This window comes from Leptonychotes weddellii, chromosome 1 (assembly GCF_054177405.1).
Source record: "Leptonychotes weddellii isolate Sample4059 chromosome 1, ASM5417740v2, whole genome shotgun sequence".
Lineage (NCBI taxonomy): Eukaryota > Metazoa > Chordata > Mammalia > Carnivora > Phocidae > Leptonychotes > Leptonychotes weddellii.
Genome location: NC_138369.1, coordinates 39,621,343 through 39,637,737, shown reverse-complemented (window position 1 = coordinate 39,637,737; position 16,395 = coordinate 39,621,343). Strand labels below are relative to the sequence as shown.

Genomic DNA, 16,395 nt, shown 5'->3' with positions numbered 1-16,395 from the left:
GTGGGAATGCAAGCTGGTGCAGCCACTCTGGAAAACAGTATGGAGGTTCCACAATTTTTTTTTTAAAGATTTTATTTATTATTTGAGAGAGAGAGGGAGAGAGCACGAGGGGGGAGGGGCAGAGGGAGAGGGAGAAGCAGACTCCCCACTGTGCAGGGGCCTGATGGCCTTGATCCCAGGACCCCAGGATCATGACCTGAGCTGAAGGCAGACGCTTAACCAACTGAGCCACCCAGGCCCCCCATACCACAATTGCTTCATGTGTTCATCCAGTCATGGACACTTAGGTTGTTCCCATGTCTTGGCTATTGTAAATAGTGCTACATTGAACATTCAGGTGCATACATCTTTTTGAATTAGTGTTTTAGTAAGTACCCAGTAGTGAAATTGCTAAATTATGTGGTAGTTCTTTAAGTAATATTTTTTAACTTTTTGAGGAGGCTCCATACTGTATTCCACTGTGCTTGCACCAATTTACATTTCCACTAACAGTGCACATGGGTTTCTTTTAACCACATTCTTGCCAACTCCTGTTATTTCTTGTCTTATTGATAGTAGCCATTGTAACAGATGTGGGACATATTGATAATAGCCATTCTAACAGGAGTGAGGTGCTATCTCATTGTGGTTTTGATTTGCATTTCTGTGATGATAATGATGTTGTATATCCTTTCATGTACCTTTTAACTGTATGTTTTCTTTGGAAAAATGTCTATTCAGATCTTCTGCCCATTTTTTATGAGAGTTTTTCTTTTTTGCTGTTGAGTTTATGAGTTCTTTATATATTGTGAGTATTAACTCCTCATCAGATATATGATTTGCAAAAACTTTCTACCATTCATTAGATTGCCTTTTTATTTTGTTGACAGTTTCCTTTGCTGTACAGAAGCTTTTTAGTTTGGTATAGCCCCACTTGCTCATTTATGCTTTTGTTACTTTTGGTGTTGGGTTCAAAAAATCATCACCAGCACCTGTGTTAAGGAACTTACTGCTAATGGGATTTTATGGTTTCACGTCTTAGGTTCAGGTTTTTATTCCATTTTGAGTTAATTTTTGTGTATGGCATAAGATAGTGGTTTAGTTTCATTCTTTTGAATGTGGCTATCCAGTTTTCCAACACTATTTATTGAAGAGACTGTTCTCTCCATTTGATATTCTTGGCCTTTCTGTTGTAAACTTATTGACCATGTATGCATGGGTTTATTTCTGGGCTCTCTGTTCCATGTCATTGTTTGTTTTTATGCCAGTGCCATACTGTTTTAATTGCTCTGGCTTTGTAATATTGTTTGAAATCAGGGAGCATAATGCCTATAGGCTTGTTGTTCTTTGTCAAGATTGCTTTGGCTATTCACGGTCTCTTGTGGTTCCATACAAATTTTAGGATTGTTTCTTCTATTTCTGTGAGAAATGCCAGTGGAATTTTGATAGGAATTGCACTGAATCATAAGGATGCTTTAAAAATACTAATTCTTCCAATCCGTGAGCATGAAATATCTTCCCAGTGATTTGTGTTGTCTTCAGTTTCTTTCCTTAATGTGTTGTTTTAAGTGTACAGGTCTTTCACTCCCTTGGTTAAATTTATTGCTAGATATTTTATTATTTTTGATGCAATTATAAATGAGATTGTTTTAATTTGTCTTTCTGATAGTTGGTTATTAATGTATAGAAATGTCACAGGTTTCTTTGGCATTGATTTTTGTATCCTGCAGTGTTACTGGAATTTGTTTATTAGTTTAACAGTTTTCTGGTGGAGTCTTTGGGGTTTTCTATATATATCATCTGGTGACATTTTTACTTCTTCCTTTATAATTTGGATGTCTTTAATTTCTTTTTCTCATCTAATTACTCTGGCTAAAACATCCAATATTAAATTAAATAAAAGTGGCAAGAGTGGGCATCCTTGTCTTATTCCTGATCTTAAAGGAAAAGCTTTTAGCTTTTTACCATTGAGTATGATGTTAGCTGTAGGCTTGTCATATATGGCCTTTATTATGTTGAGGTACATTCTGTCTATACCCACTTTATTGAGAGTTTTTATCATAAATGGATGTTGAATTTTGTCAAATGCTTTTTTGCATGTATTGAGGTGATCATATGATTTTTATCATACATTTTGTTAATATGGTGTATCACATTGACTGATTTGTGGATATTGAACCAGCCTTTCATCCCAGGAATAAATCCCACTTGATCATGGTATATAATCCTTTAATGTATTTTTGAATTCAGTTTGCTAATATTTTGTTGAGGAATTTTGCACCTATGTTCATCAGAGATATTGGCCTATAATTTCTTTTCCTGCAGCATCCTGTCTGCTTTCTGTGTTAGGATAATGCTGGCCTTATAAAATGAGTTTGGAAGCACTCCCTCATCTTCAATTTTTTGGAAGTGTTTGAGAAGAATTGGTTATAATTCTTCTTTGAGTGTTTGGTAGAATTCACCAGGGAAGCCATCTGGTTCTGGATTTTTGTTTTTTGGGAAGTTTTGATTACTGATTCAATTTCCTTAGTAGTAATCAGTCTGTTCAGAATTTCTATTTCTTCATGATTCAGTCTGGTAGGTTGTATGTTGCTAGAAATTTTTCCATTTCTTTTAGGTTGTCCAATTTTTTGGCATATAATTATTCATCATGGTTTCTTAATGATATTTTATATTTCAGTGGCATCATTTCTAATATCTCCTCTTTCATTTCTGATTTTGAGTATCCTCTCTTTTTCTTGGTGAGTCTAGCTAAAGATTTATCATTTTTATCTTTTCAAAGAACCAGTTTCTTAAGGTAGGTGTTTATTGCTCTGAACTTAGAATTTCTTTTGCTGCATCCCATAAATTTTGATTTATTTCCATTTTTATTTGTCTCATGGTATTTTTTTATGTAACTTTTGATTTCTTCTTTGGCCTCTTGATTGGTTAGTAACATGTTGTTTAATTTTCACGTATCTGTGAATTTTCCCATTTTCTTTATGGAATTGATTTCTAGTTTCCTATCATTTGTGCTTGGAAAAGATGATTGATACGATTTCAGTCCTCTTAAATTTATTAAGCTTGTTTTGTGGCCTAACCTGTGATCTATCCTGGAGAGTGTTCCATGTGCACTTGGAAAGAATGTGTATTTCTTTTGCTTTTGGATGGGATGTTCTGTATATGTCTGTTAAGTTCATCTGGTCTAATACTTTGTTTAAGGTCGCTGTTTCCATATTGATTTTCTGTCTGGGTGATCTATCCATTGATGTAAGTGGGATATGAAGTCCCCAGTTATTATTGTGTTGCTGTCTGTTTCTCCTTCTAGGTCTGTTAATATTTGGTTTATTTATTTAGGTGCTCCTATGTTGACTACATAAATTTTTTACAAATGTTATATCCTCTTGTTGGATTGGTCCCTTTATCATTATGTAGTGCTCCTTGTGTTTTATTGTAGTCTCTATTTTAAAGTTGATTTTGCTGATATAAGTATAGCTACTCTAGCTTCCTGTTGGTTTCCATTTTCCTGGAGTATCTTTTTCCTTCCCCTCACTTTCAGTCTCTGTGTGCATTTCAAGTGAGTGTCTTGTAGATTGCATATAGATGGGTCTTGTTTTTTAATTTATTCAGCCACTCTGTGTCTTTTGATTGGAGAACTTAGTCCATTTAGATTGAAAGTAATTATTGATAGGTAAGTACTTATTGCCATTTTGTTCATTGTTTTCTGGTTTTTTTGGTTATTCCTCTCTGTTCCTCTTTTATTCTCTTACTCCCCTTCTTTGTGGTTTGATGTCTTTCTTTATGGTATGCTTATATTCCTTTTCCTTTATCTTTTGTGTATTTACTATAGGTTTGCCCTTTGTGATTACCATGAGGTTTACACGTAACAACTTATATCTATAACAGCCTTTTTTTAAGTAGGCAATTTAAGTTTGATTGCATTCTAAGGCTTAACGTTTTTACTCCCTGCTGCCATGTTTCATGTTTTTGATATCTAGTTTTATATCTTTTCATCTTACTTATCCCTTAACTAATTCTTTTAATGAGTTATTTTCACTACTTTTGTCTCTTAACCTTCATGTTAGCTTTATAAGTGATTAATCTACTATATTTACTATATATTTATAAATATCATATATTTCCTTTTCTTGTGGCTGTTTAATTTTCTGTTGTGTGGATGGCCCACAATTTACTTAACCCGTCCACTACTGATAGACATTTAGTTTATTGCCAATCTTTTTCTGTTAAAGACAGAGCTGTAATAAGTTGCATTGGATACCAAAGGCTGACATTTCAGAAAGTTCAGTAGGTGCTTACACATTTTCAGAATGAATGACTGAACAGAAGATAAATGGCTTAGAGAGGAGCAAGGAGGGATGTGACAGGATGAGACTGGAGACAGGGTGACTGGTTGTGAGACTCCTGCAGTTGCCTGGGAATAGAAAGAAGGGAGAGATCCAGTAAGATGGAGTGACCTCTGTAATGCTGGAATTAGGGGACAGGAGTAGTCAAGCATGATTTCTTGGAGTAATGGTAATATGGACAAATAAGACATTTATTACCCATATGTCATAGATGAAAAGAGCTCCATTTTCATTGGGAAATATATGCACAGAATTAAAGACAACCACCAGCAAAGAGAGTCAATGGAAATAGAACGTAGGAATCAATGATTGTTGATTGCTACTTTCCGTTTCTTTTAATCTTGTTTTACTAGGTCTTCTGCTGTTATTGCTAAATCACATTCTTTCTTTTTATTCCAACTAGTTATCTCTCTTTGGCTTCCTTTTTTTCCTTCCTCAATCTGAACCCTTATTTTATGAATTAGAGTCTTCACAATTCTTATGCTGCTGGGAGGTCAATGAATTGATTTTTCACTTGTCTGATTAGAAAGTAAGATACTGTGTCTGCAGAATATATTTCTGACAGATGATATGATTGTGTGTGTTTTTTTTAATTAAGATAGAATGACATACCATAATATTCACCCTTATAAATGGAACAATTGAGTGTTTCCCAGTTCATTCACAAGGTTTCACAATCATCATCAGTAATTCCAGAACATTCCATCACCCCCAAAAAGAAACCCCATATCCATTAGCAGTCATTCCCCATTTCTTTTTCCCTCCCACTCATGGCAACAGCTAATCTACTTTATGTCTCCTTGGATTTGTCTGTTCTGGGCATTTCATATGAATGGAATCATATAATATGTGGCCTTTTGTGAGTAGATTATTTCACTTAGCATAATGTTTTCAAGGTTCATCCATATTGTAATATGTATTGGTACATCATTCCTTTTTATGGCTGAATAATATTCCATTTAATGGATATACCACATTTTGTATATCTGTCATTTGATGGACTTCTGAGTTTCCACTTTTTTGACTATTCTGAATAATGTTGCTATGAACATTTGTGTTGCTATGAACATGGATATTTGTTTTCATTTATCTTGGGCATATAGAAGTGAAATTGTGTCATATGGTGACTCTTTATTTAGATTTTTGAAGAACCAAGAGACTGTTTTCTAAAGCAGCTGCATCATTTTACATTCCTATTAGCAATGTATGAAGGTTCCAATTTCTACATCCTTGTCAGTACTTGTTATTGTCAATCTTTTGGGTTATAGCCATGCTAGTGGGCATAAAGTAGACTCTCTTTTTAGTTTTTAGTTACATTTCCCTAATGATTCATGATGTTGAGCATAGGCCTGCATTTCTTAACTGAATATTTTTGGTGCAATCCTTAGGCACTCTGTTTAGTGCTGGAAATACAGATGTGAACAAGGCAGTCCAATGGCCTCTTGGAGTTTAGAGTTTATGTGAGACATATATAGGAGCAAAGTAATTGCAATTAGTTTTAATAAGGAATCAATTAAGAACAAGGACATAATAAGGACAAGACATGGTCCCTTATTAAACTTCTTAGATATTCCATTTCAGTGATTTAAGTCTTTCCTATTTCACTGGAGACCTACATTCACTCAGTGGTTTTTAAGAATATTATATATGGCATTTTTGCATTTGATTTTAAAAATAATTCAAAAGAAATGAGATCATATTAAAGGAAAACTCAAATGTATAAAGAAGTGGAGTATCTCCCTGCCTTTGCACTCCAGCCGTTAGCAGCGTGGTGACTATTGCTCCTGACCTGTTTCCATGGCATGTATCAAGTAGACTTTTGACTAAAGAACTACTTGCCTAGAGAATTTTCATTTCTTTTTTTTTTTTTTTTAAGATTTTATTTATTTGACAGAGAGCAGGAGCGAGAGCGAGAGAGAGCACAGGCAGGGGGAGCAGCAGAGGGAGAGGGAGAAGCAGGATCCCCACTGAGCAGGGAGCCCAATATGGGCTCGATCCCAGGACCCTGGGATCATGATCTGAGCCAAAGACAGACGCTTAACAGACTGAGCCACCCAGGTGCCCCTCATTTCTTCTTTTTTTTTTTTTTTCATTTTTATTTATCTCTCCGCACAATGTGGGGCTCGAACTTGTGACCTGTATGTAGATCAAGAGTCACATGCTCTTCCAACTGATCCAGCCAGGCATACCAAGAATTTTCACTTCTTTTTGAGACCAGTCCTTCACTTTCATAGGAGCATGGAGTGATTTTACTGATTGTGCAGTGATTTCTGTGGTGGGTATGTAGTAACTGTTGGGTGCTTACTGTGTGCTAGGCACTCTGCCCTCTATACAGGTCCACTTTGGCTGTGATGGCATGACTCCCTGTCTCCCCTTTCACTGCAGATGGTCCTCATCCCCGCCGGAGTGTTTACAATGGGCACAGATGATCCTCAGATAAAGCAAGATGGGGAGGCACCTGCCAGGAGAGTTGCTATTGATGCATTTTACATGGATGCCTATGAAGTCAGTAATGCTGAATTTGAAAAATTTGTGAACTCAACTGGCTATTTGACAGAGGTAATAGGGTTGGGATGGGAAGGAAGAACTTGTTCTTTTCTAATGTTGATTAACCATTTTTTATTATGTGCCCCCTACTATGCTCAGGAGCTTATATATTTTTCATCTAATCCAGTTCTCATAGCAACCCCATGAGGCTGGTTATTTTTCAGGTAGTGAAGTGAGGATTAGAAAAGTGGTTTGCCCTGGGTTGCACAGCTAGTTAGTGGTGGAGCTGGGTTTCAAGCCTGGCCAGTGAGATGCCAGGGCCTCTTTTCTAACCATTATGCTATATTGTATCAACGCTTTACTATACCAGAGAGTGCCACTGCCTTCTCAGGCTTTTTGAGATAGCAGATAGAATCTAAAACCAGGCCACTTTTCCCTCTCAAAAAATTACAGTTTGTTCAAGAAGCATTACGTATTTCATTAAGCAATAGATGGAGAAGTACAGCTTTTCAATTTTGTGATTTTTTTTCTTTTTTCTTTTCTCTTTTGTTTTAGAGAGAGAGAGAGAGAACATGTGGTTGGGGGGGGTTCTTGGAGGGAGAGGGAGAGAGAGAATCTTAAGCAGGCTCCATGCCCAGTGCAGAGCCCGACGTGGGACTCAATCTCACGACCCTGAGATTATGACCTGAGCTGAAATCAAGAGTCAGATACCCAACTGACTGAGCTATCCAGGCGCCCCTGTGGTTTTATTTCAATGCCCGATGACTCATAAGCTCTCCTGTAGCAATTCCAAGTTATTCTCTGGTCACTGAATCCCAAAGCAAGGTTCTGCAAGTAGATGTTTCTTCTAAAAGTGAGTAAGAATAAGGAGGCTTTTTAGTTTATGAAATTTTCTCTAAGTGTCTAAAATATACTTGTTTTTTAGGCTTCCCATTTTCTTTCACCAAAGGACTTTACCCTTGCCTTCAGTTTGTGGAATCCTTGTTTTATTTCCTCCCACCCAGGCCCAAAACATTTTTTTCTTTTTTTTTTTAAAGATTTTATTTATTTATTTGCGAGAGAGAGAATGAGAGACAGAGAGCATGAGAGGGAGGAGGGTCAGAGGGAGAAGCAGACTCCCTGCTGAGCAGGGAGCCCGATGCGGGACTCGATCCCGGGACCCCAGGATCATGACCTGAGCCGAAGGCAGTCGCTTAACCAACTGAGCCACCCAGGCGCCCCAACATTTTTTTCTTTTAAATAAAAAAGTAATTTGAGAGTAAATGCTGAAAGCAAAAAAGTGTTCAAATTTGGTTTTGCAGCATCGCATTTCTTTGGAATTTCCTAAAACATACAAAGTGTTTTCTCTTTTGTACCTGTTTATTATAAGCAGAAGTCCCTCTTCTTTTTGTTTCATAAGGATCCTCTCAGATCAGTTTCCTTAATAGTCTATGTAAGTTAGAACACTTGTAAGGGAACAAACTCCCCTCAGACTAGGGTTCTCCATAAAGAAGATAGAATAAACAGAATTTAGGGCATTCAGGAACATGGATGAGGGAAAGTGACATCTGGCTTTTTACTACCCTTTCATTCAAGTTTAGCATTTCCTTCAATTATGAGGCAGATGACAAGCCCTAGTAATAGTAGCAGTACCTATAACTTTGTCACCAGTAGAAATCACAAACATTTTTTTGTCACGTTATTGTTGTAGATATCTTGAAATATTGTTTGCATTCATCCTTCCTTTAGAAATGATGATAATTGGGGGTGCCTGGGTGGCTCAGTCGTTAGGCGGCTGTCTTCGGCTCCTTTTAGGTCATGATCCCAGGAAGGCTCAGGTCATGATCCCTGGTCCTGGAATCGAGCTGCATTGGGCTCCCTGCTCAGTGGGGTGGGAGCCTGCTTCTCCCTCTCCCACTCCCCCTGCTTGTGTTCCTGCTCTTGCTCTCTCTCTCTGTCAAATAAATAAATAAAATCTTAAAAAAAAAAAAGAAATGATGAGAATTATGAGACCTTCCATTAGATCTTATTTAATATATTAATAAAGAGCATGTATATATTATTATACCACAAATTTACTTTATTAGTATTTTGAGATAACAATTTTTCTTCGTAATCATATTGATTTTGTTTTGTGTATTTAAACATTTCATTCTGAGAAGGAGTCCCCTAAGCTTCATCATACTGCCAGGAGGGTCCAGGACACAAAAAGTGTTAAGAACCCCTACTTTGGATAAATGTTCATATTTTTATGATACTTTACCGTTTTTTTCTGTCCCTCCAACTTCATTTTATATCACACTCCACTTATCATGTTCGAGCCCAGCTGGTCTTGTTTCTATTCCTTGAAAACTCAGCATTCTTTTCCAGCTTGAGGTCTCGGCTCATATTTTTTTCCCCACTTGGAATTTCCTTCTCCCCTTGCCCATCTCCCTTTTACTGTGGCTGGTTCCTTCTCATTCTGAGTCATCTCAGCTTAATGGCCCCTTCTCAAGGAGACTTCCTCTCCCCTACTCTATTAAAAAGAGGCTTTTCTTGGTACTCTTTACCTTACAAGGTCAAGTAAAGTTGTAATTATTTTCTTCCATCCTTTCTTTGACTTGAGTTTTGTCTGTGCCCCCACATGTAAGTGCTATTAAGACAGGGACTGTGCTTATTTAATATTGACCTCATATCTCTGTCATTTAGTTCATACTCAGGCACAGAACAAGGGTGGGTACCCAAACAGGGCACGTTTGAAACTTGTTCATTGGATGAAGGGATGGTTTAGGTGCTTAGGCACTTTCCCACAAGGGAAAGATGAAGAAGAACAGGAGTGAAGAAAAGATGACAAGCTCCAATCAGGGAAAGGAGTTTGAGGTATTTATAAGGCCTGAACTACAGGGATCCAGTAGGGAGTTAACACCATCTAGTGAGGACAGAGCTGGCCTGGAGGTGCAGATTTGAGGGTCGTTTGAAGTGCATGCTGCTGGTCATTAAAGCAATGAGATTGAAGGAGGTTGTCTAGCTGTAGGTCCGTGTATCTCAAAGTGTGATATCTTGGCCCGCCTGTATTATAGTCACCAGCTGAGCTGTTCACACTTGAAGGTTCCTTGGCCTCCCCCTGGACCTCCAGAATCAGAATCTCTGCGGTTGAGGAGCAGTAACGTGTAGTGTTGATAAGCTGGCCAGGTGATCTCCACTGCACAAAGCTCGAGAGCCACTGGTGAAGAGAAAGAAGAGCCAGGGCAGAGCACTAGGGAACAACAGTGTTCTAGCGGCTAGAGGAAGAGCCCATGTATTTCAGGAGATGAGTAAGAAGAGTCAGAAAGAGGAAGGAAGCTAGAAGAGTAGAATCACGGAAACCAAGGGGTTAATTAAGTGGGCGTTTGCAGTATAAGGTCACATGCAACAAATAAAACAAGATAGATGAGGACTCAAGACAGTAATGTTAAATGAAATAATCAAAATACAGAGTTCAGTCTGATGCTTCAATTGGCCACTTGAGATTTATAAACACAGTTGACCCCTTAGGGGAGCTAGAGTCTATCAGAATATCAGCAAACAATGTCATTTAATTCTTTTAACTAGATTGCTGGAGCAGAACAAAGAACGAAGGTTGATTATGTAATCCGACATGTAAAGAATATTATTTTCCAAGTCATTTGAAACACTTGGGGAGATGTGTTTCCATCAACAGGAGCAATCACATTCTCAAAAGCTAATCTCTTCCAGTCTGCATTCTTATCAGCTAAATGAGCCTGAAAAGACAGTGATCTCTGTAAGTGATTGATATTAACCTGTTTTAATAGGAAGCCAGATGCTTTTAAGTCATTTCTAAATCCTCTGGGAAGTCATAAGAAAAACTAAAGGTCATTTGGACAAGAACAATCAGTTTTACGGTGCACAAAGAAAACGGTACATGTGAAATATGTTGCTACAACCTTTCTGGATTTTTATTTCCTTCTTTCCTTTTAGGCTGAGAAGTTTGGTGACTCCTTTGTCTTTGAAGGCATGTTGAGTGAGCAAGTGAAGACTGATATCCAACAGGCAGTAAGTAATGTCTAAACAGGCTCTCATATTTCTCTACTGCTCGTTGGAAAGGACTTGGGTGAAAACTCCAAACTACAAGTGCCACCCTCCTCAGCCCCCTACCACCTCACCATTCCTGCTCTAGATTTGCCTTTGAGAGCAGGTCCATGGGCCAGGGCCCCATGTCTTGAGGAAAATGGCACAAGTTCAGGATGGTAGCCGAAAAAGTGTCAGGTCTGACTTGAGTTTCTGTCTCGTGTACCCGAGTGACACATTGTGTTGCTGAGGAGGGCTTAGCTGGGCTCTGGACATTTCTGGGTTTCTTTGCTTATAGTCATTTCTAGAACGGAGGGTTAAATGTGAATATTATTTTAACTTCTGTACGTAAAGTCTTGATCTCATCAGGTGCTAGTGTGGAGAGAGAGCTTCCTATTTAAACATTCATGAATTCCTACGATCAGCGAAGTATTCATGAAAGGACCTTTGGCTCTGGGTATTCATAGGAAATTGAGCCAGGGAACTGGCCTTATCACCCAAGGGTGTACCTGCTTTCACAGAGAGGATCCAGGGAATGTAAATTAGGTGTGTTTTTCTCAGAAATCATGGAAACAGTGGACTGGGCTTCCATAAGCACCTGTGTAGTGAGCAGAACTTGGGATTTCTGTATGTTCGAGTATTTGTTTACACATGTCTCATAAGGAGCCAGAAAATAGAAAAACAAGGGAAGGATTGTACGTAAGCTAGGAGGTTGAGGGTTTATAAAACAAAGAGGGAAGGGAATGCAGGATAGGCAGGAGGTAGTGAGAGAAGAGAGGAAATGGGGTTGCAAGGGGGACTGATTGAGATACAGAGATTGAAGACAGGAATTCAACCCTAATCTTCCTTTGTTACACAAGTTCCCTTTCAATTGCCTGAACTTGGTCTTTATGTGTTGGCGTCACTGTTCTTCTCTTTTGCGAGCAGCAGTGCCAAAAAAATTAAACCATCCTGGCTCCTGTTTTCTTTCTCTTCAAATGAATGTAGCAAAGGTGGTGGGGGAGAGGAGGTAAAAGCAGACCTGCTCTCGATTCATTTATAGGAGAATCGGGCCACTTTTTGTATGTATTTTACATAAATGTTTTTAAAACATGACCGAGCTCTGTTTGAATTTCAGGGTTTTTTTTCCTCATTACAAGTTTTTATTATAAGTCTATTATGTAATCTGATACAACTTTTTTTTTTCTTTTTTTAAAGGGCTTTGAGGTCATATTGGCCTAGTGTTGATGAGCCAGCAGCTCAGGATGTGGTGCCTTGTTTTAAGATACGGAGTTCAGATGAGGGAGGGCCTTTGTACTTATTTTTGAAATTTGCTCTTTCAGATACAGGGCCTCTTGTCACTTGAGAACCTCTGAACACATTAGGCATAAAGGCAAAGGCAGATTATTGCTAGGCTCTGAGGGTGCCCTCTAAGTACCTAGCAAAGTGTGTGTGCTTGTAACTAGGACGATAACAAGCAGCTCTCACAGGAGCCTCATGTTGGTCTGTTGCTTAAATGCTCATAATGGAAAAGTAAACCTTTTAAGCGTGTTCAGAAAGGGCTGGAATGAATAAAATGAATCTGTTGATGATTTGAGAGTGCTAAGTTTTTGTTTTTTCAGCCCCCTCTTAGGTCTGACATACCCTCTTGCACCAGACCTTTGTTTTTTTTTAAGATTTTATTTCTTTATTTGAGGGAGAGAGAGAGAGAGCATGAGCAGGGGGAGGGGCAGAGGGAGAAGGAGAAACAGGCTCCCCGCTGAGCAGGGAGCCTGATGTGGGACTCCATCCCAGGGGATCCCAGGACCCTGGGATCACAACCTGAGCCTGAGGCAGATGCTTACTTAACCCCTTAACCGACTGAGCCACTCAGGGTCCCCTGCCAGACCTTTTATTAACCCAGTGTTTCCAGAAGCATAAGACATGGGATGGCCCAGGAGAAGACTTGAAGTGAAACAGGAGATGAGTTAAGGTAATACGTGGCAAAGCATAAGGTAATCCTGAATCATGGAGTGAGAAAGTTATTCCCTTTTCAGATCTCTTTCAAGACCTGTGTAAGTCAAGACAGAAATTTCATTTCGGGGGTAGCATGTCATTAACACTCATCAACACTTGTTAGTTTCCTTTTAAACACACAAAATCAGCCTTGGAAACTTCCCAGGCTATAGTAGCTAACTAGAATTTAGTAATATTGTTTACTTCCATGTAATTATTTTATAATATTGTTTATTTTCATAGAATTATTTTAAATGTTTCATGTAACTTTTAAATAAATGTAAATTATTTTAAATGTTGTCATGAATGTTCTTGTTGTGACAGGTTGTACCAGTGATACAAATTTTCCTAAAAAAAAAAAAAACAACACAAATACATAAAACCACACAAAGCAAATGTTTAGCTTACTGAGTTATCCTAAGGTGAACATGCTTATAACCATCACCTAAGTCAGGAAATAGAATTTCTCTGCCTGCCTCAGTAAACCCCTCCATGAGCCACAGCCTTATTCCCCTTTTCTTTTCCTAAAGTTGCCATTATCCTGCTTTTTAAAGTAAATGCTTCCCTGTATTTCCTTATAGTATTATCACCAGGTGTACATCCCAAGGCTACTAGGGTTTAATCCTATCCATTTAAGGGTAAATTTGTGTCTTTTTCAAGACTCTCTTGGGGCACCTGGGTGGCTTGGTCAGTTAAGTGTCTGCCTACCGCTCAGATCGTGATCCCAGGGCCCTGGGATCGAGCCCCACTTTGGGCTTCCTGCTCAGCAGGAAGCCTGCTTCTCCCTCTCCCTCTGCCATTTCCCCTGCTTGTGCTCTCTGGCTCTATCTCGCTGTGAAATAAATAAATAAAATATTAAAAAAAAAAAAGACTCTTTTAATCACAGGTTTCCTTTCTGTTGCTCCATCCCCCTGCCCCGTTTTTTATCCCTAACAATTTATCTCTGGAAGAATACAGGGCGATTAACCTGTGGACTTTCCCATGGTCTGAATCTTGTTGTTTGCCCTCTCATGGTGCTGCTCACCTGTTTTCCCTGGCCTCTTCATTTCCTGCAAACTGGTAGCTAGATCCACAGGCCTGATCAGACTCATGTTTGAACCCAATGGCAAGACCTCAGATAATGGCATTGGCTGTGTACATTGTTCTTGGGTTCTTGATGTTGTTATTCAGTTGTTCTGTGTGGTTTTATGCGTAGATTTGGGGCGATCCAAAAACTATGCTGCTGCTGCTGTCATCTTAGGTAGATTTTTTTTTTTTTTTTTAATATAGAGGTTTGAGGCAAGACATTGAACTGGCTTTTAGGGTTTGCTCATAAAAATATCTGAAACTGTGTGAATTTAACAGTTTAAAACAGAGCATATGTGCATGCTGAAATCTGCTTAGTTGTAATTATTATTTGAATGCTCAATTTGAAACAAATGTCTTAAAAGGTATAGCTACTAAATCCTTGAAAGGATTAAGGCTAGTTTTGGTTGCTGTGTTGTTTTTGTTTTGGGGTATTTTATTCAAGATAACCTTCTATTGTTGAAATAAAGGTAGTGGTTAAAATACTTAATATTTAAAAAGTATGCTTCATTTTAATAATTGTGTTATTAAAATAGCTCATAAATCTTTGACATGCGGGATGGCCGTGGGGTGGGGAGAAAACAGTTGCTCTCAGTGGGAGCCTGAGAAACAATGATTATCTCTTGGTTTGTGGTTTGGCACTTTCTGAATTTGCTAACACTTTAAGGAAACAAATTTTTGAATAGGTGTCCTTGATAAAGGAGGAGGGTAGGTTATTTTGAGAAGTTCTTTTTAACTGAAAACAAGTTTCAGTGAGGAATCAGAATTACCAAGACATCTTCTTCTTCTTCTTCTTTTTTTTAAGTAAAAAACAATTTTGGGACAGCATATCTTGCCCAAGTAAATGCTGGGTGCTGTGTTATTCGAATGATGCTCAACCAGGACAAAAGGCAGGGAATGTTGCAGCCTGTCTCTTACATAATTACAACTGGGCAAAGACTCTAAGCTAGAAAGAGAGCCATTAGTAAGGATGTGATTCAGTTACCTAAATGTGCATGGGTTGTAATGAGAAATGCCTTGGGGCCCAGCAAGATTCTGAGGTCATACCCCAAAAATAATTTTTAGAAGAGCTTTAGTAAGTTAAATAGTGTAAGCCAAGCCAGAAACTGTTCAGAAAGGCAAGTTCCAGTACGTAGGAAAAGTAAATTAAAATAACTCAAAACATGTGCCCGGTGGATGAATTGCTCAACCTCTTTTTTGATGTTAGAAGTTTTACTTTTCTGGTAGCTTAACCACCATTTCCTTGGACAATCTCAGTTCAGCTTTAAGAATTTTCTTCTTTCACACGGCCACCAAGACTTTTCTCTCTCAAACTGATTTTGGGGCTTGTTTATTCAGAAAAGCCATAAGGAAAAGATCACAGCCACATCCTTTGAGTGAAGGAGACCTGGTTTTAAACCTCAGCCATGCTGCTAACCAGCTGGTTTTGAGAAAAGTCACTTAACTTCTTTGCTACTCTTTTTTTTTTTGGACTTCTCAAGTTGACGCTTCGTTTTCAAAGTTTTGGGTCGTCTTTTTTAAGCATTATGATCTACGGATTTCTTTCTAAATGATCCTTTTAGTTCCACAAGTTTTGTAATTTATTTGTAATTGTTTATATCTAAGTATTTTCTAATGTCCAACATCATTTCTCTTAGTGATTCTGTCCGTTTTTGCTTTATATCTTTCAAAGCTTTGCTGTTAAGCTTGGAAGGGTAACTGCATAAGTGTAGAAGTGTATCTTTCTTGTTCAATTTTGACATATAGGGATTCTCTTTTTCTCTGATAAGTTTTATCTTCAGTCTGTTTTTTGTTACCTACATGGGTGCACAAGATTTCTTTTGTCTAATATATACTTTTTCATCTTTTCATTTTCAGTCTTTCTGTGTCTTTATGTTTTTAATATGTCTCTTGTAAAGAGTATATAACTGTTTTTAGAAAGTCCATTCCGACAGTTTTTGTCTTTCAGTCAAGAGTTTAGTTTATTTATGTTTATATGTAATTTATTATGATTACTGATATATTTGGCTTTATTTCTACCATTTTATTTGCTTTGTCTCTATCCTGTTTTTTCTTCAATTTCTTGCATATTTTTCTATTTCTTCCTTATCCCAACTTCACTTGTCTCCTTAGAAGTTAGATATTGTATGTCTCTTCATTTACTAGTTAAACTATCTATTTTAATGCTCATATTTAAAGTCTAAATTTTAGTCCCTTAATTTTTCTGCTGTACAATACTAGGACCTTGCTCTAATCATCCCCATCCAACTTATGGATTACTGATATCCACTATTTCATTCTAATTTTTTCTCTTTCTCCAGTGCTTAGATATTATTAATCCATGTCTCTTAAACCCACTTTTGAACATATAGATGTGTATTCCATTTACATATTTCATTTTAATTTGTTGCTTTTGGCTCTACCTTTGGTATTATTAGTAGTTGCCATAAAGATTACCATATGTGTACCTAACTTCTCGTAGTCTATCACAAGAGTTAATATTTTAATACTTCAAGTAAATATAAGTGCCTTATAACCATAT

General features: G+C 37.8%; 1 protein-coding gene across 9 annotated transcripts in view; it reads left to right on the top strand.

Annotated features, from left to right (window-relative positions):
• Positions 1-16,395, top strand: part of SUMF1 (sulfatase modifying factor 1) — a 93,984-nt gene that overhangs the window by 12,137 nt on the left and 65,452 nt on the right. For 8 of the 9 annotated variants that reach the window (XM_081821221.1, XM_081821174.1, XM_081821186.1 and 5 more), the window contains exons 2-3: positions 6,708-6,881; positions 10,746-10,820. In XM_081821221.1, the coding sequence (XP_081677347.1) occupies positions 6,708-6,881; positions 10,746-10,820 (249 nt within the window). The remainder of the gene's footprint in view (positions 1-6,707; positions 6,882-10,745; positions 10,821-16,395) is intronic. The other variant, XM_081821212.1, reaches the window with a different exon arrangement.